The following is a 27,617-nucleotide window of genomic DNA, read 5'->3' as shown; positions in this document are numbered from 1 at the left end:
AAACGACTACCCTTATGAAAAAATTTCGTTTTATATAACCTGCAATCGCTTCCGATAGAGCGAAAAGATGTAAACGTTGCCGTCTGTAGGCGAAGACCATGAATAACAGCGCCGGCGGGAACGTGTTAAGGAACAAAAACTTCCAAATTCATCTCTGGAATTAGAGAACTTTAGGTAATAACGAAATAAGGCACTATTTTATGCAAAAATATTTTTCGTACATAGAATATATTATAAAAAAAATAATAGAAACAACGAGTATTAAGTACTTTGTTGGCCCACCTTTAGCTTTAATAACTGCTTCCAAACGTCGATGCATACTTTTTACCAATACCTTGCTTTCAATAGCTGCAATTTTCTCCCACTCAACACTTACCATAGAGCTATCTTTCGTGACGCCTTTGATGTTATTTTATGCTTTCTGATTCTTCTCTCTCAGGCCTCCCTGACAAGCTCAATGGGGTTCAGATCCGGTGTTTGAGGTGGAGTTTAAAACTGCTTGAAGTGGTAAATAAGCCATTCTTGCACGAGATAAGATGAGTGTTTTGGGTCATTGTCTTGTTGAAATAAGAACCCTTTAGCATCCAGTCCAAGTTTAACGGCACTATCATGCAAATTATTCTTCAAAATTTTTAAATACAAATGTTTACCCATTTTAACATCATTACAAACCATTTTACCTACTCCAGATGCAGCTATGCAGCCCCAAACCATTGCATTTGCTCCTCCATGCTTAACGGTAGGAATACGATTTCTTTCATCCAGTTCTGTATTTTCTTTTCGCCAAACTTTTGGAGGGTCATCTGATCCGAAAACATTAAATTTCGACTCATCACTGAATATTACGCTTTCCCAAAGCGACTCTGGATCATTTATATAGCGTTTGGGGAATTCCAATCTCTTATTTCTGTTAATACAGGGTGGCTGATGAATTTTGCTACATTAAGAAACTCAAATAACTTTTTTTTTAGTGTATAAAATTCATTTATTTTTTTTTTTCAAGTTGAAGGTCATTAAATTTTATTAAATGTAGCTTAACTAGTTTTAAAAATAATTGAATTTAAATGCCCCCCATGCTCGTTGACACAAGTGCGGCATCTTAGTAAAAAGTTGTTCATTGCTGCTTTGAGAGTTGCGACAGGAATAGCCGCAATTGTTGCCCGAATGGATTGTTTTAGTTCATCCAAATTTGTTGGCTTTGTTTTATAAGCTTCTTGTTTACATAAACCCCACAAGAAAAAGTCAGGTGCAGTAAGGTCAGGCGACCTGGGGGGCCAACGAAATTCGGAGTTTCTTGAAATCAGTTTATTGGGAAATTTTCGTCGCAACTCTGTCATAACAGTCTGGGCTATGTGAGACGTTGCCCCATCTTGTTGAAACCACACAGAGTTGAAAGGAATTCTCTTTCGGCGTAGTTCTGGATAGAAAAATTCTTTCAGCATTTTCAAATAACGGTCTCCAGTAACCGTAACGGTGTGACCATTTTCTTCAAAAAAATAAGGCCCGACAATACAGCGTGAAGAAACCGCACACCACACTGTCACGCGAAGAAGATGCAATTCCGTCTCGTGGAGTATCTGTGGGTTAGAAGTACTCCATATTCGACAATTTTGTTTGTTCACATTGCCGTTTAAATCGAAATGGGCCTCATCAGACATGAAAAGGCAGTTTAACATGTTTTGGTCTTCTTCCACCATTTGCAGGATCTTCTGGCAAAATTCCTAGCGAATCGGCAAGTCTGCTGCATTCAGTTTGTTAACCATTTGAATTTTGTAGGGAAATAAGTCTAAATCTTTGTGCATTATTGTTTGCAAAGACTGTCGGCTGACACCAAGTTGAGCAGATAAGCTTCTTGTTGAAACCCTTGGATTGCTTTGTATAGCTACAGCTACAGCAGCGATCGTTTCCTTCGTCCTAACTGGTGGGTTTCGATGATAAGGCCTTCTTGCGACTGTTCCTTGCTCAGCAAAATTATTCACCAGTCTCATTATGGTCCATCTGCTCGGGGGATCGCCGCCAAACATCCGCCTGTACTCTCTCTGTACCAAAACTACGGACTCCAGTGTGTGATAGCGGCGGACTATCCAAATTCTTGTTTGCGTGTCCCAGTTATCCATTTTAATAAATTTTAAAGATCAATCTGCAAATTAAAACAAAAATGGAACAGATAACTTAAAAGGAAAAAAGTTATTCAATTTTTTTTTGGTAGCGGCTTTCATCAGCCACCCTGTATCTGAAATGTAGGGCTTGCGGCAATAACGGACTGTTTGTGGGTCGCCCTCGGCAGACGATGGCAAACCTCCGAGTATATGACTCCCATGAAAAAGCTCCTTATAAAAAATATCTGCCGTTCGGAGTCGGCTTGAAACTGTAGGTCCCTCCATTTCTGTAAAATGTCAAGACGCGCACCAGAAATTGGAGGAGGAGGCGCATTTTTATACAAGGCGGTGCAAAATTAATTACTCTAGCGAAAAATTAATAATTTTAACATATGGGGTTGTACGTCAATCATATCTGGCACTTGCTAGCTCGACAACTGCAGACAAAGAAGCAATTGAGCGCGTAAAGGTTAAAATAAAAATTTGCATCACTCAAAATTATTGTGTTTTTTTTTTAATAAAAAAGTTACTGAAAGACAAAATTTATGATTAATTTTGTGCCACATTGCATCGGTTGTTTTCTAAGAGCTTGAGAGCTTAAAATGATAATAAAAATAAAAAAAATATTGTTGGAATAAATTTTTTGTTTTCTAATCTGGAAGTTAATTTCATGGCATTTATTTTTTGATATCCGGCATATGTCCGCCGCGGCTATGTGGTGGTGGCTTAAATATATCAATAAATCGATTGTTAAGCGCGCTGTGTGGCAATTTGCGCCGCCTTGTTGGAATCAAATGTAGTCGATATTGAACTGATTCATTTTTGGAAACAAAAATTCAGTCAGCATGGCTCAACAGCGCTCTCTATTCACCGTAACGGCAGCTCCTTCCTCATTTCGAAAGAATGAAGAACCGTTGATACCGCCAGTGCTCTATGAGCTTCGCAAACAGATTCACTTATCATCTGTTACAAAGTAAATTTCCATAATTTGAAATATTGTTGTGGCGTTAAATGATTCAGGAAGACTTGCCAAGCCTTATTGAACAGAAATGTCAAAACAGTTTGCCATTCTCCACTATCAAACCATAGTTATCGATATCGATAGTTCTCATGCAGATAAAAAAAAAACACCCAATGAACACGTACCTATGTACAATATCTACATACAATTTTGATTCATTAAAATTATTTAAAATGAAGAAGTTATACCTACATTAAAATAATATAATTTTTTTTTTATTTTAATCATTTAAAATACTACATATTTTTGCTCCGGAAAAATTATTTTTTCGAAAAATTTTCAAAATTGAAAATTTACATAGAGAGTAATATCATAAAAAAGGTGTGTGCAAAATTTCAGGGAGATCGATCAATAACTTTTCGAGTTATCGTGTACGCCAATTCGAAAAATATACAATAGTTTTGAGAAAACGCGTTTAAAGTCGGCAACGTAACTATACCTCTCACTGCGCTCGAACGCAAAGAATAGAGTCGTCACGTTGACGGTCTATAAAATAACAAATACTTAAATTTACGTTCTAAAAATTTTTTGACATATTCTTAAAGGATTATATTAACATTTTATGAAAAAAAAATTTTTTTCGAAATTTTACAAGCATCTTAATAAGCTTCCTCTTAATAAAATTGAATTCCTTGCATGACACAGGAACGTTGCATATTTTTGATATGAGATTGGTTTCCGATGTATTTTCGTAGCCTGAACAGGATTCTGGCATTCAACAGCTCCAAAGTTTTGAGATTGATGGCCTCAACTCAACTGTTTAATTTTGAGTCCGCATTTTAAATTTTGGAAAATTAGCCTTGAATTTTTAATCAGCAACCCCAAAATGGTTCAAGTAGTCATTTTTATGAGCTTAACTTATTATAATTTGCGATTTGATCTTTGGCAAAAGTATAGCTTTCTTACTGTCGAAAATGCGACCATTATTGGGCGCCTTTTAAATCTTTTGGTCATTGGTGTCGGTCTTTACAGTCTTTTAAATCGGCATCATAAAATTTTCATTTGCACGATTGCTTCTTTACTTTGTCATTTCCAATAGTAAATTGCCGTCTCTATCGAAGTTATCAAGGAAGATATTTATAGAGAACTCCACTATTTTCAATCACCTTCACCTATCTATACAAAATAATTGCCGAACATCAAAAAAGTATCAGACAAGCATTTGCAATATCATTGCCAAAGTTTATAAGTGCTGCAATACAGATGATCTTATTGTGTGGCTCGAACAAGTCCATAAGCTTTAATTTGAGTACAAGTTGAAGTCTCTAGCATGTCTGGTTTTTGAGAAAAGGTGAGGTAAAAACACGCAATAACACGGTTTTATGGACTTTTGTTCTTAATTTTCTAAAACCCATGACGTGAAAGGTACTTTTGGACCCCATAATCATATTCGGTGCACACAAAACTATTTACATTGGAAAATAGCACCGTGTCATAAAAAAGTGAACTTTATAGACCTGTTTAACTTGTTCCAGGATTCATATAATAACAACGAGCCCCGTGATTTTTCGTACTTAGAAACCACCGACATTTCTATATCTAAGGGTTAGCATCTTTAGTAAATATACCACCTTAATTAAATAGTTCCCGGCACATCCACCAGGTGACACTCTAAGTCAACTGATTTGAGTTTTGTTTTTTTTCTTTTAAGTTGCCACATTTTTGGTCAACATTCCTACCAAATTTTATCGCGCCTGCTTGACATTTGTAAAAGTTACACCGTCTTGAGTTAATCTATATTACATCTGCAGTTGTTTCCGATTTTTTACAGTTTTGAAAATGGTTTTTGAATTTGCAACAAGGAGTTTGTATTAAATTTTGCGTTAAAATGGATTCATTGGTGTAAAAACCTTAGAAATGTTGAGAAACTGTTTTGGTAATGTTACTCTAAAGAAAACAGCCGTTGAGTCCATCCAGTAAGGCAACGCTAGTGACAGGCCTTTGACATCGAAAACTGATTAAAACATCAAAAAAAGTGATGTTCAAGTGCCATCAGAGAGCTGGCAGAGAACTTAAACATTTCTTATGGACCCGTTCAGGACGTCGTAGTTAATGGTTTGAGTTTCGCCGTGTTGCTGCAAAGATGGTCCCAATGGACCCGAATTTCATGATATCACAAAAGACACGATTTCCAAGGCTCAATCCGGCTCAATATTCGTCAAACGCATCACTACGGGAGACGAGACGTAGGTTTATAAGTATGACACGCAATCCAGGCATCAGAGTGAGTGAAGAGCTCCGAATGAACTAAGAAAACACATCGTTTTACGGTATTGTGCACCACGAATTTTTTTAATGAGACGTTTGCATGAAGCATTTTGCAAAAAAAGAAGGGATTTTGCATCACTATTTTTTTAATGAGACATTTGCATGAAGCATTTCGCAAAAAAAGAATGGATTTTCGGAAAACAACTCGTAGATGTTGCTCCATGATAACGCATCGTCGCACAGTGCCATCATTATCCCCGAATTTTTTACCAAGAACTGAACGAATACCATCCAACAAGCATCGACTACACCTTATATGGCTCCCTGCGTTTTTTTTCGCTTTGATCGAGTCAAAAAACCACTACGGGGAATGCTTTTTAACAGCGGAAAGGAAGTAACAGAAAAATCAAAGACGGCTCTGACGGATATACCACAAATAGAGTTCCATAAATCTTTCGAGAGCTGGATTAAACGCTGGCATAAGTGCGTTACAGTTGTTCGGGAGTACTTTGAAGACGATAGCTAACATAATTTTTGAGGAATAAACTTGTATTTTTAATTTTCTGTATATATTCCGGGAGCATTTTGATCCCGGTGATATATCCACTGCGAAGCCAGTCGAAGCAGCCACATGAATGAAATGCTTGCTCTTTCGAATAAAGCAAAAATATACCGAAAGAAATAGAAAATGTTCGACTATATGGACCACCCTGCATATTCACTTTTGAGCGAAAACGTTTTCAGTTTCGGACGATTAACTGCCGCCAGATACACTTTGGACTTTAAAGTTAAATAAACGATAACTTAGCCTTATCGCCCGCCAATCTATTTTATCTACCTACCAGACTGTAATTTCTATTTAACTACACTTTTTCTACTAAATTTGTCTATCTGCGGTGATATCTATAATTATTTCCAATCGAACCAATCGATTGTTTTTCGGCAGCATTTCTTTTTTATTACCCGCATACTGTATACCTCCTGCCATGTACATACTTACATACATACATACGAGTGCATATGCCCGTACATTATTATTATTTTTTTAATTTATTTGCTCAATTGAATTGTGTGATAACTAAAAACGTAGTTCATTGTTGTTGTTCTCTATAAATGAGAATCCTTTTAATTGCTCAATTATGGTTTCAATATTTACATAGTAGTTGACTGTGATTTTCGGTGATTATTCAACGATATCAGTTCAAGATATGGTGCACCGTTGGGGCACATGAGTATTAAAATATAATTTTGGGAGCAAGTTGATATTGACATAGAAGCGTCAATGGTTGGTAGTTTTTGTTATTGTAGTAGTTTTCGGTTATTGGTTGTTTGACGAATTTATTGTGTTTATGTTCTATGGCGGCATATTCAAACGATTATCATCGATCAAGGAAGTTGAAAAGATAAGCGTAAAATCAACAGAGCCCGCTCATACAAAGCGTTCCCAAGCGAATGCCATACATATTATGTACATACGCACATAGATCTCAGTTCTTATTAGTTATATTATTTTTTCTTATCCCAAATATTCCGATTTCATTTTAGTTAACGAATTACCTTTCATTTTTGCACCCCATAGAAGCCAATCGTGATCTAGTGGACTGGAGTGGCAATAAGCCATTGGACTACAGCAAACAAAGCACCAGCGTTTCGCCATCAACCTTCAGCAGTGAGTACTACAGTGATTTCTATGCGCATGAAATTGAGCCTTACAATAACAACTGGGCGCGCTCGCTATTGAAGGGTGCCAGCGGTGGCACTGTACGCAGCAAAAAATACGCTTCGAAAGCCTACTCGACAATGACACCCAGCAGTAAGACCAGCGTGACGCGGGCGCAATCAGTTATGACAGCGACAGCGCCTACTTCACGGCAGCGTCCCAAAAAGGCAATGGCCATGTCCTTATTCTCACCCGAGCAAGATCTTTCCAAGCGATCTGAGGCAATGTCGCCACCCGCAACACCACTAAATATGCAACTAAATAAAAGCAATGATAGCCTAACGCCTGGTACACCAGCGCGTCGAGCTAGCGATGATGGCGTCTCGATTTCTAGCGCTGGTAGTGCGAAAAGTGAGGAAAATGGTGTTGGCATTGCAATGGGCAAATTTGCAGAGCAAAGTGCCAAAGATACGCCAAAGAAAAGTACTCAACGACGTAAAGAGAGTTTCTTGCGTAAAACGCTGCGTGCCGCCGTCGCTGGCAACCGAAATACCAACGAGCATGTGACTAATCCATCACTTGTGGAATAATAATATTGCATCATATGCTTAATATAAAGTATATAAATAATATTGGCAATACCTTACTTCTTTTTACTGCTATTTAACATGTTTTAACTAATTTTCAATTTTTATTTTATCTAGTTTTTCGATTTAATTTTTACTTTTATTTCGTTTGTTACATACATGCACATCTATTCAAATATATATATACATATAAGTAAATATACCAAAAAATAACAATTTTATTCAATATAATCACAAAACATTTTTAGCTAACCCGAATTTATTTTCTGGACTTTTCAGTTTCATACATTTAAGGGGTAACACCACTGTACACGCGTTAAATAAACACGATTTTTAAAGAATTTTTTTGTATAGAAGGAAAGGGGAAACAATCACTCTGATTTGGGAAGTTATTACTTATATACTAAAATACAAAACTACAAAGTTTGATCGAAAAATTTTACAAAATGGCGGCATTGGAGACATTTTTGTAATGTGGTTTCTCTTGAAAGAGCTCCGCGGCACGCAGCACAGAGGGTGCAAATTTTGATCTGGGACAAAGAAACATTTTTTTCTTAATCTAGATAAGAATAGCTAGAGAAACACGTAGGGGATTTAAAAAATATTTATTTTTGTGGAATTAGCAAGCATTTGAAGGAAAAAACTCTATTTTGGACTAAAAAAACGGCACTTAAATAATTATAACAATCGTTTAAATTAATCTATCGAAAATCTCCTACGCTCTTCTCTTAAGAAGGTTATTATACAGACGTAGTGAAAAACCTGATTAAAAATATTTAAAATTGTTTGAGTTATGCTGCGTGCCAATTTCAGAAAACGTGTTTTGAGAAAAACGCGTTTAAAGTTTGGAAATTTGGAGAAGTCGTTAGGTAGCAGTCACTAACACTTGGTTAAAAGCTTAAAATATTTATGAAATAGACTTCGGTAACGTATAAAACTTTTTGTTCTGTATTTTAAAAGGTTCAAAGAATTTTTTAAGCTTTAAAAAAAAAATCAATTTTTTGAAATTTCTACAGTGGTGTTACCCCTTAAAACTTTATTTGCCTAGATATTTATTCATTATAATTTTTTAATATACTAAATCTGAAACTGTTACTAAAAAAATGCCTTTATAAAATAGTAGCAAATATACCCCGCTTTTGTAGTGAACTATTTATGTAACTTTGCTGTTTCACTTTTTTATTTGCAATCCTTTACCGCTATATACATGGACTGAAAAGTCCCGAGCCTTCTTTTTCGTTCAAAATTACCTTTACTCATCAACGTACTTTTCATCAAGAACAACGCAATCATTCCAGCGCCGCTCTAACATTTCAATACCACTTTTGTAGAACGATTGAACTTTTGCCTCTCAAAATAGACTTGAGTTTCAGCGATAAACTCTTCATTCGAGCGAAATTTCTTACCGGCGAGCATTTTTTTCCGGGCCTGCGAACAGCCAGTAGTCGCTGGAAGCCAATTCTGGCGAATACGGTAGATGTGGAACCAATTCGAGGTTGAATTCATGTATGAAAGTTTGCCATTGTTTTGATTGACTTATGACACAGTGGGTTGTTTGTCTTGATGACACAAAATTTTTTTCTATGCCATATGCGGACGTTTCTTTGCACTTTCTTTGCCTTGAAATACTCCAAAAACGCTATAAAATATTCACTGTTGATGGTATTTCCCTTCTCAAGATAATCGATGAATATAACACCATACACCGAAAGGACCCGGATTTATATCCGGCCAAGGACTGTCACTTCAGCAGCATTCCCCATACATGTATATGTTTATGCTGCTACAACAACAACAGCACCACTTCTTCCTCTTATTTGACGCGATAACCGCTTACGCGATTTTGGCCGAGTTTAACAAACACGTTTCTTTCTCGTTCTAACCTGCGCCAATTGGGCACACCAAGTAAAGCCAAGTCCTTCTCCACCTGAACTTTTTAACGCAGAGGAGGCTTTCCTCTTCCTCTACTACCACCAGCTAGTACCGCATCAAATACTTTCAGAGCCGGAGCGTTTGTATCCATTCTTACGACATGACCCAGCCAACGTAGCCGCTGGATCTTTATTCGCTGCGCTATGTCTATGTCGTCGTAAAGCTCATACAGCTCATTGTTTCATCGCTTGCGATATTCGCCGTTGCCAATGTGCAAAAGTCCAAAAATCTTGCGCAGAATCTTTATCTCAAACGCTCCAAGCGTCGCCTCATCGGATGTTGTCATCGTTCACGCTTCAGCGCCATACGTTAGGAGGGGTATGATGAGAGTCTTTACTACTCAATTGCCTACTTAGTCCAAAGTAGCACTTGTTGGCAAGAGAGATTCTACGTTGGATTTCAAGGCTGACATTGTTATCGGTGTTAATGCTGGTTCCTAAGTATACGAAGTCTTTTACAACCTCGAAATCATAACTGTCAACAGTGACGTAGGTGCCGATACGCGAGTGCGCCGTCTGTTTGTTTGATGACAGGAAGTACTTCGTTTTGCCCTCGTTCACAACAACACCACGCACATCCCAAAATACCGAGGCCATAACCTTTCTAGCCGATTTTTGTGCTTTCGGGTGCTTTGGTCAAGGTTCACCAGTTGCTGTCGACTCAGATGACAATCGTTTTGATTCCGGAGTAAAGTGATGGACTCATATTTCATCCATTGTCACATATCGATGCAAAAACTCCGGTTTATTACGTTTAAACATAGCCAAACACAGTTTAGAATCATCAACACTTTCTTGTTTTTGCTCAACAATGAGCAAATGCGGCACCCACTTGGAACAGAGCTTTCGCATAGTCAAATAATATAAAGCCAAGATTTTCTTTCGATATCTTTACGATGTCAGCTAACTCACGAAACATAACTTTTCAATCATTGAAAACGATTTTGTGGATTTTTTTATATTTTATGGTGTTACCGCCTAATTTGGACGTCCACTGCGTTGTGCATCATCGGTGTCTCTACGACCACTTTGGAAGTCAGCAAATCATCGTTTTATTGTTGTTTCTGATGGATTGGAGTCGCCATAACACTTTTCAAGCCATTGCTTCGGTTGAACGATATTTTTCCCATCCAGAATCCGTGTCCATTGATCATTTTGATCCATTGTTTTGAAACTAACAAAAGTAGCGTCACTCTTAGCACAATAACTCACGAACTAATGAATAGAATATCGTGAAATTTTAACAGCTGTCTTTTTAAGGTTTTTTTTGCGGGTATTGGGGTGGAAAATACCTAATGCATCATCAAAGCTGCTGTCGTAGCAATGGTACGTCTGGAGACTAAAAAACTCCACCTCGTTTAGAACCGTCGCCCTCCGGAACCGCTTTCGCATTCCCTCAGAGTGGCTTTCCACCTTCCTCTTTTTAACCCTTTGAGGACGAGTATCGGCATTTAGCCGCCTAAGCCATTTTACCGTTGCGGACGCGTGTCGGCATTTAGCCGCCCAAATTAGTTCGTAGCTGTAAGGGTCGCGACGTCTGTCGTTCTGAGTGTTAAGATATGCATACAGGGTTTAATTGAAAAGTAATCAGCCTTATTTTTTTTAAGCAGTTTTATTAAACATGTTGGCTTATACAACAAATATTCTTCAAAATAGGACTCTTGAGCGTCAATACACCGCTGGTAACGGTCCTTCCACTGTAGGAAACATTTTTTAAACTCATCCGCCGGAATCGCGTTCAATTCAGCTGTCACAGTTTTTTAGATCGCCTCGATAGAGACGATTTCCCGCACATTGTAATAAGTTAAATTTAACTCTTCACTGATCTCACGTAGACTAGCACGACGGTCAATGTTCAAAAATTCACGAACCCGGTTCACATCTTCGTCTATTTGCGTCGTCGAAGGCCTTCCAGATCGCTGTTCGTCTTCGTCGTCCTCCTGGCCTTCCTTGAACGACTTGTGCCACCGTTTTACCTGGGCACTGGACAGAGATTGGTCCCCGTAAGCCTCCTTGAGTAGCCCAATGGTTAGGGTACTCGTTTTGTTTAGCTTTACGCAAAATTTGATCGAGTAACGTTGCTCCAACGATCGCTGCATTTTCGCTACTGCAAAATCCTAACAAACTTCTAAAACAGCTTTCACGCGCGGTGCGATGTTGACTGCACCGCTGTTGCCAGCGAACTGGGACCGGTTTCTAGTGGAAGGGGAAGGTCCAACGATCATTTTCCCCCACCAGCCGATTCGGTTGATCGCTTGGCAGACGCTTCGCGGGAGAAGGCTCATTACTTTGCAATCAAACCCTGTAGGTATAGTAAAAGAGTCACGCTTTCATTCAAATACATTAGGGGCCATTAGCGATGAAGTTTTATCTTCCTTATAATGTAAACTTACGATGTGAGACGACGGTAGAGCCAGAATGAATTTCAGTTCTTCGATTCAGTCTCTCAGGGTCACTGCCAGAGGAACCAGCAGGTTTTTTATATATTTTATATTTTATCCTACGCACGATGGCTAAGCGATCTGGAGATGATACGTTAGATAGTGACAGTTCTGACGAATATTACTTTGAATCTGATAAGACGGAAGATGACGGCGATACTTCGTCAATTTGAACGAAACCACACAATGCCGGAATATAAAACGTCTACATAAATACAACCAAACTTCTATTTGTTGTTTTTTTTCATTTTGTTTGTTTATAATTATTTTTTGATTTTATGAAATATTTTTTTTCTTGTGTTAAATGAAGCCTTAGTTTTTATAACATTCAACGTATTTATTTCCTTTACTGCACACTCCCATACTTCTCGTCCTCAGCGACGCTCGCCCGTCGAGCGGGTCCATGCCCAAAGGGTTAAGGTTAGCGAATAAAACGAGTTCCATCTATGTATGTGTTAGGCCCGGGACTTTTTTTTAACCCGTCTTTTATGCATTTATTTACTTTTATTCAACTTTCTGCTCCAAGCTACGTTTCTAAATCAGGTCCAAAGATTTTGTTTATATTTTAAGCAATATAGGATCAAAAGCAAAAATTAAAAATAAATGGACACTTTGTATTGTGCATTTGTAAGCTTTTGAAAAGTTTCTTATTTTACTGTCTTTTTTTATTTATTTTTTTTTGTTTTTGTTTTTCAATTTTTGCTTTTGAATTTTTGTTTCCTACAACTTTCGCCAAATACCTATCCAAATTGCTTGTCGTTAAAAGTGCATATGTGCAAATTACATAAGATACGCACACACACATACCTAAATATACTCGTATGTATGGAATTACAAATCTAATCTGTTTATTTTTCATTCTTCATGCGCGCATTTAAAAGTGGACAAAACTGAGGTCAACATCATTTACGCGCAAATCGCATGGTGTCTGTATAACGCCGCAAGTAATAATCTAATTTTCATTTTAATTTTAATTTACATGCATAAATATATATGTACACTTATGCCCAAATAAAAACAAAGCATCACTTGATCGACAAACCCACACTTCCAATAACATAAGTTTGTATGCGCATCTGATATGCAACTCATTTGTGCTAAACAAAAAACAAAAAAAAATAATAATAATAATGGTGTTCATCTATTCACAAGCCTGAGAATCATATTCACCCACTTAAGTTCTACAAAAGTTAAGAAATACTTAAAAAAAAAGAACAATTTTCAATTAAATAAATTTTATCATTGTTATATTTCTGTACGCACATGGCCTACGTCGCTGCACTCCTATTTAGAAATTCAAGCGATGCGTCAACAAGTAATCGAGGGTGGTGGATCGATGGCTGGTGGCACCTTTAACTCATGGAGGCAAGTTGAACGCAGTGCATCCAAGCATAGTCGGCGTAAACGAGCTCAGGATTTATTTGAGCAAACGAGCGATGCCAGCGCCGACTAACAGTGTTCATTTATTATAATAAATATACATAATTTTTATATATATAATAATTTTTTTATATTCTATTTTGTGATGCGTTTTTTTGTCTGTTTTTTTGGAGTTTTACCCACATTGCGTGTTACATATTTGTGCCAATTTTTTGTTTTTTTTAATAAATTATGTTTTGCACAAAGTTAAAGTTTTTCAAGGACTAAAAATATATATTTTTTTATTTGACTTTGTTGAGCTTCATTGTATTATATTATATGTATGTATGTACGAGTATATGTTTCTACCTATTCAATTTTATTCAGTTCTAGTAGCGCGTTGCTTTAATTTCTGCTGTAGCTATTGTAAACTTTCTGTTATCTGGCACTCTCCAAGCCATTTGGGCAAAGTTATATTTTATTTCTACTCTAATGGTAAGTACTTGTTTGTTTAATTACCGTATTTTAGTTATATTTCTTGCACGCTTTTTTACTTGAAAAATTTGCTTTCTATTGTCTCACTCACTGGAACACTCCTCGATAAGTATAAACCATTCTTACACACGTACCCGTTCGCATGCACACATTTACATATATGTAGAAATATACTCAGTTTGGAATATTAATTTTATCCAGTTTGTTTTAATGATTTTAAGTCAATTAATAATTGAAATTTTTCAAATACTTTCAGAAATCAAGGCAAAGAAAAAAGCAGCAGGTAAATATAAATTTGTTCCTAAATTAATATCTTCTACAACCCTGAATAATATAAAAAGTATATAAAAAGCCACATAGATAATTTCTTAGCAGTTGGTTAATACAGGGTCCGGCACTCGAAGTGTAACCAATTAAAAAGGCCATAAATTTAGTTCGGAAAATTCAAATTCAAAGTAAAAAATGTGTAAAAATAATACAAAATTAAGAATCGATTTACTTTTGATATGATATGACCTCCTTTTGCCTTGGCTATGTCCTTGAGACGATCCAGAAACGAGTCGCAAGCTGCCCGAATGTGACTTGTAGGTATTTTGTCCCACTCGTGGGCAATGGCTTTTTTTGGCCTTTGCTCTCCAAAATGACTCAAAGAGAATAATCCATCGGATTCGCGTCTAGTAATTTTGAGAGCCATTGTGTAGACGTTATAAAGTTCGGAACGTTGTTTTTAACCATTCTTGGTTCACTCGAGCTTTGTGAGACGGTGCCGAGTCCAGTTGAAACGTCTATGGTCTGCCACCGAAATCTTTGTCTGCCCACGGCTTCAATGCAACCTCCAGAATACTTTCTCGGTAATATTCCTCATTTACCTTGGCGCGAGACGCGATGAAAACGATTTGAGAGCTCCCATCTGCGGTTACAGCGGCCCAAACCATTACCTGTGTCGGGTGCTGCCTCCTGGTTTCAAATCGATTACTCATATTCTCGTATGAACGGTCGGTCAAGTAAACTCTATCGTTTTAGGAGTTTACGAATTGCTCAATTAGAAAAATTTTTTCGTCAGAAAACACAATGTTTGGAAATTGATCGCTTTCGGCCAAGTGAAGCAACTCTTACGCTCTCTCAAGTCTGACTCGTTGCTGCTTTGGTGTGAGTTCATGCACCTTTTGGATCTTGCAAGGCTTGACTTTGATTGGCACTTCGTCGGGGATTTCGCTCAAGTCGCTCCTCCACTTCTTGAACCATTTCACGTGACGTTGCAGTTTTTGATGACCACCTCCATGACGTTTCGCGATGCTACCAGTATCATTGTAACGAGTAATGGTGCAATAAACAAAAACTTTATTTACTTTAAGGTGATCGAGCTCACGAACAATCGCCTATTACGAACAAACCAACTATTCTTTTTTCGCTCTTACTATCGGCAAAATGCTTCCGGGCGCTTGTAAACAATACTCTGGACTGTCATTTAGCCAACTAACAGACAGCTGATGTCATTGCATCAACTGCGCGAGCGGTCTGAAATTGGTTACACTTCGAGTGTGCCGGAGTGCTGTAATAGACTTCGCCGTTTTCGCACAGTGCAGTCGATAGGACCTTGTAAATGATATTTGGATGACTAATTCCGTGTCTGTAGTGGGCGGTGGAAGGGTGATCCTTTCTTTTGGATTGATCAAAGCACTCTTAAACTCCAATCGACAGGCAGTGCTATAAACCGATTATATTTTGGATAAGAGGAGCTGAAATATGCACCTCACCTGCCTCCTCGCTGCCATATTTGAATAGCTCAGCCGGTAGACCGACGGCTCCCGCGACTTTATTGTTCTTTCGCCACGCTATTAATATTTCCACCTCGTCATAGTCGGGTATCGCATCGAGAGTCCCGTCGTCAAGGATTGGGTGACCGGCGTTGTTGTTGTTGTAGCAGCAATACTAAACCCTGTCAGTGCAATGTAAATCACCGATCGTCTTCGTCTAGCTCACCTAATGGTAGGCCCAGGAAACTTGCTATTTCGACAGGTTGGGTCCAGAGGGAGAGGATGAGTGGATTTGATATTTTTGAAAAAGTCGTTAGTATCGTGCGGGGTGCCTTCACATGTCGGGCATATGTTTAGTGTGTCAATTCAAGATATGTAGGAGTTTAACCTGCTGCAATATCCAGAACGTAATTGTGCCAAGGTTCCGCGGGTCTCTCGGGGTATCTGGAGCTCTTCATCTGCTGTGGGGGGTTTGACTCCGATTACAGTCTAAACACTGTCCAGTCCAGTAATAGTCGATTAGTTTACCTCATCCTAACATGCCTGGAAGACGGCTTTGGTTCAAGTGTCTACATAGGCTAGACCTGCAGTAGCTCGCTAGCAGAAACTGTATGCTGTGCTTGTTGTGCTCCTTTACTGAAGCCGTCGAACATGATTTTTATGTGGTGGAGAAGGCAGCACTCGTAAGTACGTTTCAGACGCTCGCAGACGTCGTCTTTGGTCGCATTTTCCTTCTCTTCAGTCGCAGCATGAATCTCTCTTTGATTCGGACTATTGTGAAACGCTCGCCCACCGGAGTAGACGTCCCTTAGTCCAAGTCGTTTTGTTTTGCCCCGTCCATCGCACATCTTAAATAGCGTTGATGTTAGCCTTTCTTCTCTTACGAGGACATCAACCATAGTTCTTAAAACTTTTGCCATAGTCTTCATCAAAAGGCCATGGCCTCATCCGAGCCTTTGTTTTTTTTCATTGAAAATAATTTTATATAAAGAGTCCCAAACCTAGGGCTAAAGACCACTCCGTGGGATTTAAATTTGTATATAAATTTATATAGAGAGCCGCTTGCTTAAATAGAGACTTTATTGAACCCTTAAACTCTTTTAGCCCTAAGATACCGCATCTTGTAGGTTACCGCATCTTGCACATAGATGGTTCACGTCGTTGGACACAAGCATATCCCAAGAATCGGGTTGACGCACAGTAGCAGAACTGTAAATGTGTAGCCAGAAGCAGTTGCACCTCCTAACCACTCCTAGTCAAAGAAAACACCGTCTAAATTTTCTTTTTATCAGAGATTATCCTCTTAAAGTCCATTTTAAGCATTAGATATAATGAAAAACCTATTTTTGATCCTTAAAATAAGTTCCATCTCATAAATTTATATATACGTTTTCATTCTTTCTCTTCTTAACAGCCGAAAAAGATTCCGGGTTCCTTCGGATTGGTTCTTTGAATGTCCGAGTGAAGAAGACAACAGAAGCGTTCAGCAACTTCTTGGGAGTGGGCAATGCTCATACGCTCTCTCACACAGGAGCGGCAAGTCGTCTTCACCAGCGATCTCACCGACACCATCCGCAAGGTCATCATCATCATCCTCTCGGTGGTACGACACGGAATCCGATGACGAAGACCAAACCATTAGGGTTTGAAACTCTTGGCGGCAAAAGTAGTAATAAAAGTAGTAACAAAAAGCTAAATGTATCCTCACGTGCAAGTGTTCCTGTCAACATGAATAGTCTAACAAGTAATTTTGAAAACTTGCACAAAACTTGGGGCTCTGCTGATAATATACAACACCACGAAGACAACCAAGGCGACAAGGCAATTATGCCACCGCCGAAGAATATGGATGCGCTTGTAAAGAAAAGGCTAAAATCTATAACGACTCCAACAATCCGCTCATCGGTCACTTCGTCCGTGGTAACGGATTCTCCACGTGATTCCATTTCATCATCGAATTCCAGTTCGAATCTAGTTTTTGGCTACAGCAGTATGCCTACGACGCCGAGTCAAAAACGAGCGCCTATTGGGCGAACCCCATCTGATATGCTAATGGACTCAGACTCAGATTCCGCCTGTGGCTTCGATGCGAATTGGGCAATGAGTGGTCGGTCTTCGGTGAGCAGTGGCAATTTGCAAGTTCCGCAATGTTGATATATTTGTATATTAAAATGCTTATGTACATTTGAAGGATAGGTAGGAAGGCTCAATCAAAAAATGGGAATACACCCACTTTTATTTTTATTTTAGGTGCATTATGTGTATTATGATCTAATTATAAATACTACTTAAATGTATTACTATGTAAAGCCATGAAAATATAAAAATTTCTTTAAAATAAAATAAAATGTGTTTTTTTTTTCAAAAAATCCGCATAAATGCACACTTGTACTCATGTAATTAAGTCACTTTACAGTTGGCGCAAAATCAATTACCTTATCGGAAAATGTATCATTTTTGCAAATGGCGCGCCGCACACTGGGGATTTTTGTACAGAGATGCGGAAAAAGTATACATCCCAAAAAATATTTACATTTTTACTACTAACGAAGTTGTATATATAAGGTTGTCAAAAAAGTCTTGCGGTATTTTTATTGAATTTTCAATTGTTCATAAAATTGGTTATAATAATGCGATTTGAGTCAAATATGCGCCGTTTTGTTCGATGACAAGTTCCCAACGAGATGCCAACTTCATAATGCCCCTCTTATAGAAGCTCCCTTCCCTATTGTCAAAAAACTCGGAGAGCCAATTTTCAAAGGACTCTCTTGAGGACAACTTCCGACTACCAAGCTCGTTCGCCATGGACAGAAATAGGTGGTAATCACTTGGTGCGAGATCCGGACTATACGGTGGATGCAAAAGAACCTCCCATCCGAGCTCCCCGAGCTTCTGGCGCGTCACCAAAGATGTGTGTGGCCTGGCGTTGTCCTGATGGAAGACAATTCGGTCTCTGTTGATCAAAGATGGCCTCTTCTGCATGAGTGCTGCATTGAAGCGGTCCAGTTGTTGGCAGTACAGGTCCGAATTGAGCGTTTGGCCATAGGGGAGCAGCTCATAGTGGATGATTCCCTGCCAATCCCACCAAACACACAGAAGAACCTTCCTGGCCGTCAATCCAGGCTTGGCCACCGTCTGGGCAGCTTCACCGCTTTTCGACCACGACCGTTTGCGCTTCACGTTGTCGTAAGTGACCCACTTTTCATCGCCAGTCACCATCCGCTTCAAAAACGGGTCGATTTTGTTGCGATTCAGAAGCGATTCGCATGCATCGATACGGGCAAAAATGTTTTTTTGCGTCAAGTCGTGTGGCACCCATACACCGAGCTTCTTTTTGAATCCAAGCTTCTTCAAATGGTTTATAACGGTTTGATGACTTATGCCCAGCTCTTGGCCGATGCTACGGCTGCTACTATGCCGGTCTCTTTCGATCAATTCAGTGATTTTATCGGAATTTTCGACGACAGGCCTTCCGGACCTTGGCGCATCTTCGATCACCTCTGCACCAGAACGAAAACGTTGAAACCATCGTTGTGCAGTGGAAATGGAAACTGTATCGCGTCCATAAACTGCACAAATTTTATTGGCAGCATGAGATGCATTTTGCCTTTATCGTAGTAGTACTGTAAAATATGCCGTATTTTCTCTTTATTTTGCTCCATGTTTGCGACGCTATAACTCACGAACGACTAAAAGCAAACAACAATTAATCAAACACGTGTTAGCACGTGAAAAGAGCTTTCCAAAAAGCTCTAGCGTGAACCGATGCGACGAATACAACTAGAACTACGCGCTTGCAAAGACAAGCTTGCGGAAATACCGCAAGACTTTTTTGACAACCTTATATTTGTGTATGAAAAGAACATGTTTAAAAACTATTTTTTAAAAAAATTTTGAAAAACAATGTTTTTTAAAATTCATAAATTTTAATTTTTTTTTTTTTTTTTATTAATATAAGCCAGCAAATATTTACGCACAGGATACATGTATGTTCATAATTCTGAATTACCCTCAAAATGTCAAAACAAAATTAAAAGTGTTTCGTTATCATTATGCACGCACTAGAAAGCGTTTAGTTATTATCATTGCCAAAAAATAATCAGTGGCGCCTGGTGGCACCTGCAGTTGCCTGTTGATACTAGTTTCTGACCGTAGGTAAATGTAGCTCAACTTGCAGATCCAAGAATATGAAGGAATATGATTTTTTTTTTCGTAAAATTAATTATAAATAGATAATCAAATGCTTCACAGCCTTTGTTCTTCCGGCTAAAATATATAAAAATATCGTACCCTAAATGAAAAATAAAAAATTGGAAGTCGGCTCAAGCAAAAAGAAAAAAAACCACCTTGGGCTTTGAAGTTTTTTCTTAGTCAGTTCAATACTATAAAAAAATTATACTTTTGACATATCTATAAAAAAAAACTGTAAGTCGGAGTTTAGTAATTCTTTTTGATTTTATTGTTGGTTCTATTCTGGAATTTAGAAATACCATTAAACGTTGCGTAGCTGGTATGTTGCAAATTTGACTTTCTTCCGCTAAATCCCCAGTGTGCGCCGTACGTCACTTGACACTTGTGAAGTAGACAGCTGCAGTATACTTAGTCTTGCCATAAATTCTGTGACAAAGTTGGCAATGCATATGGCGAAAACAAATTTGCAGAAAAAAGTTCCGTTATTTTTGCTTTTGTTCGTATGCATTGTCTAGTCATAAATTTTAATCAATTTCGTGACAAATTTCGCTTCTTAACAATGGAGTGGGGACCTAAGAAACGTCGCATTGCAGTGATTGCTTACAGAAGAGTGGTAAAGGCGCAAAAGAGATTTACGAATTGTTGAAAAAACTTTATATTTCGATAAATTTTTGTGTACTACACGATAAGGCAGAACTTTTAGCGATCAGAGAAGCATGCAAATCCCTAGAACTCTACAAGGAAGTTGGTGCAAGAGTAGCTATCTTCTCAGACAGTCAAGCAGCTATTAAGGCCTTAGACTCCAACTACATTTCATCCAAACTGGTCCTACAGTGTAGAGAGGAGCTGAAACTGCTCAGCCATTGGCTTGAAATTACCCTGATATGGGTTCCCGGTCATAGGAACATACGGGGCAATGAGATAGCGGATGAGCTAGCAAGAAAGGGCTCGACACTAGACATAGCAGAGGCGGTGGTAGTCTCCACCCCACTGAACACACTAAAAGCATCCATTGCTTCACACTATCATGCTTTAGCCGAAAGAAGATGGAAGCAAATATGCCTACATGTATTACAACAAAAAACACATGGCCGTCATACAAAATCCAAAGGACGAATGACCTGCTAGGATGTTCTCGGCCAAACATTTCACGTATCACTGCAACCCTTACAGGACATTGGAAAGTAGGGAATCATGCAGCTAGACTCAAGCTACCCTTCAATCCTATCTGTAGAAGCTGTCAAGCGGAAGGGGCGAAGGAAAGTCTGTTCCACTATTTATGTGAATGTCCGGGTCTAGCCAGGGCATGACTCCGATCCTTCGGTAAGCCTTTCCTACAGCAAATTAAGGAGATCTCAGACATCAAGATAAAGGATTTGCTGCTATACTTAGACCTCACTAAATGGATCTGACTTGGAAACAAAAAAAAAAAAAAAAAAAAAAAAAAAAAAAAAAAAAAAAAGAACAACATCATCTTCACACGAGATAGTGGTAGTAAAACGGTGCTGGTCACTAATTAGGAGCATTTCAGCTCAGAAATGTTCAACCACCTCAACAACAACAACACGATAAATCGTTTTTTCCAAACGTCTGAAGTGACAGAAAAAGAAGTGTTCGTCCTCGTGTGGTTTAAACCTTAAAAGCCGTCGTTCGAGAAAGAATTCGCAGAAATCCCCTTAGAAAATAAAAAATCATGTCCAGGGAAATAAATGTATCGACCTGATCCATGTCAAGACTAATTAGAGATGATCTCCATATTAAAGCCCTCCGTCGCTCAGCCGGTCATCTGTTGACAACGCGCTTGAAGAAAATTAGACTCGATAGATGCAAGCAGCTTCTTCGGTGGCACGCGGCCAACGGCCATGCAAATATTTTTCCACAAATAAGAAAATTTTCACTCTTGAAGAAGTCTTTAATAAGCAAAATGACAAAATCTATACTAAAACTTCTCAAGACGCAAAAAATGAGTTCAGCCGCCGTAATGGTTTTGTGAGGAGTGTCTTGTAAAGGCGTTGGATGTCTTCATTTCTGCAAAAAAAGGGTTAAGAGCGGGGCAAAAGAACATCAGTAGGATTAGAAGGCGTGGTGAAGGAGTTGAGCAGTTCTCTCTTCAATGGAGAGCGTTCTATCTTCCTGCAGGATTACACTCCCCCACTAGGCCCAGGAAACTAGCGGTTTCGACAGGTTGGGTCCAGAAATGTAGTGTACCGTATCCCAAAACAGCTATGAGCCGTTCTCTTTGAAAGTGGTGCAAGCCCATTTTATATTATATGGAGATATTTAAGGGTTTGCATTTGTATGGTTTGAAAAATATTGGAATATGTTAAAGCACTGATTTTATGTTTTTTTTTTTAATATTAAATTGATTTAAATTTATAATGTAATCATTTTTTAAGTGTGATTAACAAAAATTTATATTTTTAATGTCTTCCAAAGGACCTACACCACTTTCAAAGTCAGTAAAAAGTAAAAAAGTGAGCAGTTTTCTTTGAAAGTAGTGTTCATTTTGACAAAAAATTGGTTAATGATCAAAACAATGAAAATTTTAACAGATTTATTTAGAAAAAGTTATTAAATAAAAAGTTGATAGTGAATTGTATTAATTTTTAACATTAACTAATTTTTTGTCAAAATGAGCTAACACCACTTTCAAATAAAACGTCTCATATAATTGACGCTTACACCCTTTTTGGATGTTAGGCCGAGCTCCTCCTCCTATATGAATGGACGGACCTATAGTTTCAAGCCGACTTCAAACGGCAGATATTTTTTTTTTATGAGGAGCTTTTTCGTGGCAGAAATACACTCGGAAGTTTGCCATTGCCTGCCGAGGGGCGACAGCTGTTAGAAACAACTTATTCTTCATTTTGGTATTTTACCGAGACCCGAATCTACGTTCTATCTGTTGTTGTGGTTGTTGTAGCAGTCACTTTGCCCTGTCAGTGTAGTGTAATCACCGGTCGTCTTCGTCTAGCTCATCTAACGATAGGCCCAGGAAACTTGCTGTTTCGACCGGTTGGGTCCAAGGGAGAGAGAGAGGCGAGTTAGATGAGTGAGTTTGATGGGGCATGTGAAAAGAAGGTTAGTGTCGTGCGGGGTGCCTTCACATGCCGGAACATTCTCTCTGAATTCCAAATCATAGTCACGCACCTACCCATTTGGCTACGGCGACCGCCAACGTTGTACAATTGCTAGGCCAAATAATTCCACTAGTACATATATCGATTTCAAGTATAAGGTGGGCCATGTAAAATTTGCTTTTTGGATCGGCTATAAAAAAAAACTAATCAATATTTTTTCAAACTTTTTTTATTTTTATTTTGAAGATTGAACATTGTCATTTATGAATGAAAAATAATATCGTTCAAATGACTGCCACGACTGGCTTTACAGTAGGACATTCGATGAACCCAATTTTTAAGCACATTTTCGATTGTTTGGGCTTCAATTTCATGAATGTCCTTAACGGCTCCCCACAAAAAATAGTCCAAAGGGCTTAAATCACAGCTCCGAGGCGGCCAATTGATATCGGAGTTTCGGCTGAGTATTCGGTTTTCAGAAACGGTAGCCAAAAGTTCGAGTGTAACTTTGGCAGTATGACGAGTTGCACCGTCCTGTTGAAACCAAATGTCGTCCATGTGATCCTCTTCAATTTTTGGAAACAAAACCTCGTTGAGCATGACACGGTAACGCTCGCCATTTACTGTAACCGCGGCTCCTCGCTCATTTTCCAAAAAAAATGGCCCGATGATGCCGCCAGACCAAAAACCGCACCAAACAGTGACTTGTTGTGGATGCATTTGCTTCTCTAGAGTGCCGTGTGAATTTTCTGAGCCCTAACTCCGACAATTTTGCTTATTGACGTAGCCACCGAAAATCAGAAAAGAAGAAGAAGACTTACCACTTTGGAAATAGGTTTTCAATATTTCCCAATTTCGATCAAGCGTATAGCGTCCCATTTCGTAAATGTCAAACCCTTAAGTAAATTATTAACACATTTGACATGTCATTTGTGTTACCATTCTCTCTTACCCACCCTGTATATGAACGGTTAATTAAATTACTTTTAAATCTTTTAATTTGTTACTCACAACTCTTGGTAGTAGTCCATATACCGTTTCTGAAATTTTAGCTTTCTTTGAAAAGACCCCTCTTTCACCTCATTCATTTATGAAGTAATAAGCATTTTTAACGTTACATTTTGATATCAATTTTTAATGATAAATTATAAAAGATGCTATAAGTCAAATGTCTTATACATTGATTACATTTTATTTGTATGTGTAATGCTTTTTAAATTTGCACTTTGAAGCAAATCTTAGAGACACTACACTTACTTTTCATTAAGCTATACAATGTTGAACACTTTTTACAATTAGTTAACTCAATCTGTATCCATTCCTCCATCTTCTTCATCAGTACTTTCACTATCACTATCCGTACTTTCATTTTCATCCGAATCGCTACTTTCACTGTCAACCCATTCGTGAGCATCCATATTGTTGGGAATTATTGTTCTCCACTCATCCATTTTATGCAAATCCAAAGCATAGAAATCATTAAATGTGTACTGTTTGTTATCTTCTTCATATAGGCCACCATATACATAGAGTGTACCTTTGCAAACGCATAAGCCTGCGTTCATTCGAGGTGACGGTATATTTTTTGGTCGTCGATTTGGAAATAAACTAGGTACTTTTGGTAAAGAGGTGTTTCCACTTGGACCCGCAACAGTTACAGTAAATACGCCATCGGTGGTGACTTTGTCAGTTGACTTTGGTGCAACTTCCATTTCCACGTCCTGTATCGACATATCTTCCTGCTTCTTCCCAACTTTCTTTTCGTTTTTCTTAATCTCTAATAAGCGCCAAGACGTCGCATTGAGGTCTAGTGCCAAAAGCTCTTCTCCAAATTGACCTTTGATGTCTTCCTCATTTTCATCAATGTCCATAACACCACCGAAGCAATATGCTTTTCCGTTGGGCGCTGTGGTACAACTGACACTACTGCGTGGAAGTGGTCTGTAGCCTCCTGCTTTTACAGTTACCCACTTGAATTTGTCATTGGGGCTGTTCTCTGTAATGTTAACAGAGATTTTTTTTTATAAAAATTAAAAATACAACCATTTTAAAAAATTATATCACTTACTGTCAGGAACAAGGCTGAACATATCGGTATGTACCACTCCACGATCTGCATCTTTTTTAATTGCTGCTTTCGAGTAACCACCCCAAATAAGCAGTTTTCCATCCGGGCAGGCAGCTATGCAGCACCCAGAACGTGGGGCTGGTATAATAGCACCACTAACGTCTACTTTCAACCAAGTATAGGACTCCAGCGAAAATATATGTACATCATTAAAATACCGATAGGATTGATTATTGTCGTGAAATCCACCAAAAATAAAAAGGCGTTTTTTGTTGACAACCATTCTATGACCGCTCCGAGCGCTGGGTCCATTTGGCGCGTTAATTTTCTCCCAAGTTCGCGATTTTATACTCATTACCCATAAATCCTTGTAGTGATAGAACTGCAACTGAGACGGACTAGCATACTCGCCACCAAACAACTTTAAGGAAATAATATTTAGAAGTGTATATGAATAAATTGCATTTGTGGTTTACCCATAGTTGCCCTCCGTCTGTTGCTACGGCCACCATTTGATGACCACTACGTGGAGCCGGTCCAGCCGGTGTATGCACTTGTTTCCATTCGTTCTTCGCGATATTATAAAAGAAAAAATCATTGTAGACGCACACGCGTTGCCCATTGTAGAATTCACCTCCAAAAAGTATAAGCTCCTCTTTTTCCGGATGAGCAAGAAAGGTAAAATTTGAACGCGGGCTTGGCGGTGCACATACCACTTCAGTGACAGTCTTACGACGTGCTTCTTCAGCTTCTAACTTAGCTACCACTTCTGTTATATCAGTCTACAATTGAAATTGTTAGTCAGACACGCTAACATTATTAATTTTTTACTAATAGTTACCTCGCCAAGTTTTTCCAGCATGCGTTTTTGTTTGGCTGCCAATTTTTTGTCTGTTTTCATAGCAGTCTTTTCAGCGCCTTTACCTTTTTTCTTATTTTTGTCCTTTTTACCCATTTTTTGCAATTAAGCGTTCAATGATAAATTTGATAATGATCCAAAAAGATTTATATTTCTTACAATTGTGTATGCTTTATACGCCTATTCTAAATAAAACACCGGTTGCACGTGTACATGAAAGTGTTGCTCGTCTACACGAAAGGGTTGCTCGTTGACGTAAATTTCTACTACTAAATTAGAAACACTGAGATGTGAATACTACACGGTAAAAAATCTTCAATTAGGAGGTTATAAGAAGCTTAATAAATATTTTTTTGTTTTACTTCTTTTTAGATTTAATCATTTAAAGGTAAGGTTATGTAACAATTTTTAAAGGTAATCTTCATTGTATCAGCGAAAACCTCCCTATTATTGAATTTTATATGAAAAATGTAACATACGAGTTTGCTCGTCTTAATATCAACGAAAAGCGTCCTGCCGCAATAATATGGGAAATATCCCCGTCGCAATTGGGCTTAACCGACCGAATTTTCTTACGGAAGTGAATCAACTGATCATCAAACGTTACTCGCTGTCCCGCTGCAATTCTGTTTCAGGCCTTACTGGCATTTGTAAATCAAAGGCGAGTTGAAGAAGAAGCAATCAACTACTCTAATAACACTACTTTTTATAAATACTCCTTGACCAAGCCTGTGCATTTCCATGTGTCGTTGGCGCATATCGTACGGTATTATACGAGGTAGGTGTATAGGTAGAACCAAGGTGGATTTATTAAGGTGACAGCATTCACCCAGCTGAATTTTTCAATTTACGTCAAAATGATATGCTTTGTTTGTATGTATTGGTATGTTTACATTCGTATGTTTACATTTGCTTGCTGATTTTGACGTGATGGTTGGACCAAACGCAACAACAAATACATGTAGGGTTTTACTTATATGTGTTTGCTGTCACCTGTAATAAATTCGCCTTGGGTAAAACGAAGGAAGAGAAAAGCTTTTTTTACTTAGCTCTGAACGTTTTTTTTTCTAAAATTAGAGATTTTTTTCTTGTTCACTGCCCTCGGGAGCATAGGGCCTCGACAAGACTCTTCCATCGTACACGGTTCTGTGCTGTTGTTTTCGCCCCGTCCCATGAGATGTCGGCATCTGCCAGTTCGCGTAGCACCGATCTTCTCCAGTCCAGTGCCATTCTCGTGATGCTATCTGGTGGTTTTCTCAATGTGTGCCCTATCCATCGCCACTTTCTGCGTATGATTTGCCTAAGGATGGGTTCCCCGTTCGTTAATCTCCACAGTGCGTTGTTGTTGTTGTAGCAGCATAAACATTCCCCATACTTACATACGGTGAATGCTGCTGGAGTGACAGTCCTTGGCCGGATATAAATCCGGGTCGTTTCGGTAACGTAGAACCGACTGTCGTGGAAACGTCGATACTGATGGTGTTTGACCAGAATATTCTACAGATGATGCAGAGGCATTTGTTGGTGAAGGATCATAGCCTTCACGCATGAGCCGAATATTCGTAGTTTAGTGTGCCTGGAGATTTGCAAACTCCCCCGGAGTTCAGAGAGAACGTCGATTCGAATCTCGGTGAAAGACCAAAATGAAGAAAAAGTTTTTTCTAATAGCGGTCGCCCCTCGGCAGGCAGTGACAAAACCTCCAAGTGAATTTCTGCCATGAAAAAGTTATATGCCGTTCGGAGTCGGCTTGAAACTCCATTTCTGGAACAACATCAAGACGCACACCATAAATAGGAGGAGGAAATCGGCCAAACACTCAAAAAGGGTGCACGCGCCAATTATATATGTATATATGTATAT

The 27,617-nt window shown here is 38.6% G+C and overlaps 2 protein-coding genes across 2 annotated transcripts in view; one reads left to right on the top strand and one right to left on the bottom strand.

The window, feature by feature from the left end:
* The window catches only part of LOC129240739 (uncharacterized), a 41,942-nt gene extending 24,050 nt beyond the window's left edge, over positions 1-17,892 (top strand). Inside the window, exons 6-8 of the mRNA XM_054876711.1 lie at positions 6,908-7,575; positions 14,063-14,084; positions 16,973-17,892. Of these exons, the coding sequence (XP_054732686.1) occupies positions 6,908-7,575; positions 14,063-14,084; positions 16,973-17,712 (1,430 nt within the window). The 3' untranslated portion in view covers positions 17,713-17,892. The remainder of the gene's footprint in view (positions 1-6,907; positions 7,576-14,062; positions 14,085-16,972) is intronic.
* A 6,051-nt stretch (positions 17,893-23,943) lies between these two features.
* LOC129242691 (kelch domain-containing protein 4) lies at positions 23,944-25,976 on the bottom strand. Its single transcript, XM_054879485.1, has 4 exons — positions 25,739-25,976; positions 25,374-25,679; positions 24,898-25,318; positions 23,944-24,825 (listed from the first exon to the last, which is right to left on the bottom strand). Exons 1-4 carry the CDS (start codon positions 25,850-25,852, stop codon positions 24,134-24,136), a joined length of 1,533 nt encoding a protein of 510 aa, XP_054735460.1. The 5' UTR covers positions 25,853-25,976; the 3' UTR covers positions 23,944-24,133.
* Between the last annotated feature and the right edge of the window lie 1,641 nt (positions 25,977-27,617).

The sequence above is a fragment of the Anastrepha obliqua genome, chromosome 3 (genome assembly GCF_027943255.1).
Source record: "Anastrepha obliqua isolate idAnaObli1 chromosome 3, idAnaObli1_1.0, whole genome shotgun sequence".
Classification (NCBI taxonomy): Eukaryota; Metazoa; Arthropoda; class Insecta; order Diptera; family Tephritidae; genus Anastrepha; species Anastrepha obliqua.
The sequence above is the reverse complement of the archived record's forward strand: the minus strand, read 5'-3'. Positions and strand labels throughout refer to the sequence as shown.